This window comes from Suricata suricatta, chromosome 5 (assembly GCF_006229205.1).
Source record: "Suricata suricatta isolate VVHF042 chromosome 5, meerkat_22Aug2017_6uvM2_HiC, whole genome shotgun sequence".
In the NCBI taxonomy this organism is placed as follows: domain Eukaryota; kingdom Metazoa; phylum Chordata; class Mammalia; order Carnivora; family Herpestidae; genus Suricata; species Suricata suricatta.
In genome coordinates, this window is record NC_043704.1 from 17,057,313 (window position 1) to 17,059,767 (window position 2,455).

Sequence of the window (2,455 nt, forward strand, 5' to 3'; positions counted from 1 at the left end):
CCACTGAACAAACCAAAGGAAACCATGTTTAGAGAATTAAAGGAGGGGCGCCTGGATGGCTCAGGCAGGTAAGTGTCTGACTTTGGCTCAGGTCACGATCTCGTGGTTCGTGAGTTTGAGCCCCACGTCAGGCTCTGTGCTGACTGCTCAGAGCCGGGAGCCTGTGTCTCCCTCTCATTCTGTGACTCTCCTGGTCACACTCTGTCTCTCTCTCTCTCTCAAAAAAAATAATAAACATTAAAAAAAATTTTAAATGCTTATAAAAAGAATTAAAGGAAAGAGTGAGAATAGTCCAAAAATATAATCAAGAAAATAATTCCATTTACAAGAGCAAAACAAGAATAGAAATACATTTATTTAAAGCACAAGATTTATATACTGAAAATCTACAAAATGTCATTGAAAGAAATTAAGAATATCTAAATAAATGGAAAAACATCCCATATTCATGGATCAGAAGGCACTATTGTTAAGATGGCAATATTCCATAAATTCATCTATGCATTCAACCCAATCCCTCTCAAAGTCCCAGCTGCTAGTTTTTGAAGAAACTGACAGGCTAAAATGTATGTGGAAACTCATGGAAACAGAATATTCAAAGCAATCTTCTAAAAGATTAAGAAACTTGTAGGATTTAGACTTCCCAGTTTCCAAACTTATTACAAAGCTACAGTAATACAGTAGTAAAGACAACGCAGTACTGGCATAATTTAATGGATAAACAATAATCTTCTCACTGTCTTGGGTCCTTGCTTCCAAGATGACCCGGAAAAGAAGGAATAACGGTCACGCCAGACAGGGCCATGGTCAAATGCAACCTGTTCACGGCACCTACTGTCCCCGTTGTGTGCCCAAGGAAAAGGCCATTACGAAGTTCATTATTCCGAACATAGTGGAGGCTGCCACCATCAAGGACATTTCTGAAGCAGATGTCTTCAATGCCTACATGCTTTTCAAGCCGTATACAAAACTACATCACTGTGTGAGGTGTGCCATTCACGGAGTAGTTAGGAATCATCTTCACGAAGCACAGAAGGACCCCACCCCAATTTAGACCCACAGGTGCTGCCCCATGAGCTCCACCAAAGCCCATGTAAGGAGCTAAGTCTTTAAGGACTGAAGAAAAACTGTTCTGTGCAAAAACTAAAATAAAATGGAGATTATACTTTAAAAATACACACACACGAACAATAATCTATTCAACAAATAGTGTTAGAACACCTGACTGCAAAAGAATAACATTGAACCCCCTACTTCACACCATGTATAACATTAACTATATGGTTTGCAAATATTTTCTCCCATTCTGCAGGTTGTCTTTCCATTTTGTTGAACATGTCCCTGGTAATCAAACTGGAAAGCTGAATGTGCCTTCCCCACAGAAACAATCCTGTGTGTACGTTAGCCACTTGGGGGGTGGGGTATGTTTGGGTGACCTAATCCAGGAGATGTAGCCATTTTGGAGGAGGTGTAAGAAATGGAAACTGCTTTCCCACGTCCAAACAACTAGCCTATAAACAAATTAGGTCAGACTCATCCTTCTGCTCTTCAAAGATTTTTTATGTCTGCCCTTCCTTGTATTATTTTTAATCAAATCGATGCTTCATTCTTACAGAAAACTCCTGAACATATGTTCTGAAAATTTACCTCCTGTCATACATAGGGTAGAGAGGAAGACAAGCAGGGGTTTTCCTGAATGTGTGGCAATAGTAATGACTCATGCTACTTCCTGATTCTAACACTTTCTATCAGTGGGGAGGAGAAAGCTCACAGTCAGGACTGGGGGAAATCATCTTTACTTAGAGGGTGTCCTTGGTATACGATTGCTTTTTGTTTTCCTTTTGGCACAATGCAAAGTGAGGAAATAAATACGCAGAGCAAGTTGGAGAGAGTTTAGAACTATAACTATAAAACAAGAAAAGTCATCTGTAAAATAAATGCAACATGTTTTAAAATGAATTCCTTTTCATATGCCATGGAGAAAGTCAAACTCCCCCTATTTCTTTTGTGTGTGGTCAGGTACTAAATGACTCTTTAATCATACAAAGCCAATAAAGAGAACAGAGGCAGAGAAAAAAGGAGGAAGGAGTGCAAAGAAGAGGGTAAGCGTGAACACAGTTTTCCAACGTGGGCAGTCCAGAGAGGATCTCAGTTCCCCAAAAGATGTTTGTTTTGTAATTTTATTGCATGACTCTTTTAGATTCTCTCTGAATGGCTAGGAGTCAACCGTTCCAGACTCTAAATCTGTCTGTTTAAAGCAAAGCGCTCAAGTCCTTTCCAATTCTCTCCCCTCATAAAAAGAGGAATAATTGAGGGTTTTATACCTTAAGAGATTTCTCTCGAAGCATTGCACAGAGATTAAACGTCAGCAATTATATAAAGCTATTCATAACTTAAAACTGAGGGAAAAGAAGCCAAGTCGTTGAGGAAACCAGAGCCAAAATAGGATTGCTAT

General features: G+C 39.3%; 1 protein-coding gene across 1 annotated transcript; it reads left to right on the top strand.

Annotated features, from left to right (window-relative positions):
- Positions 1-760: 760 nt before the first annotated feature.
- LOC115291572 (40S ribosomal protein S26-like) lies at positions 761-1,054 on the top strand. Its single transcript, XM_029939083.1, has one exon. It carries the CDS (start codon positions 761-763, stop codon positions 1,052-1,054), a length of 294 nt encoding a protein of 97 aa, XP_029794943.1.
- The last annotated feature ends 1,401 nt before the right edge of the window (positions 1,055-2,455 follow it).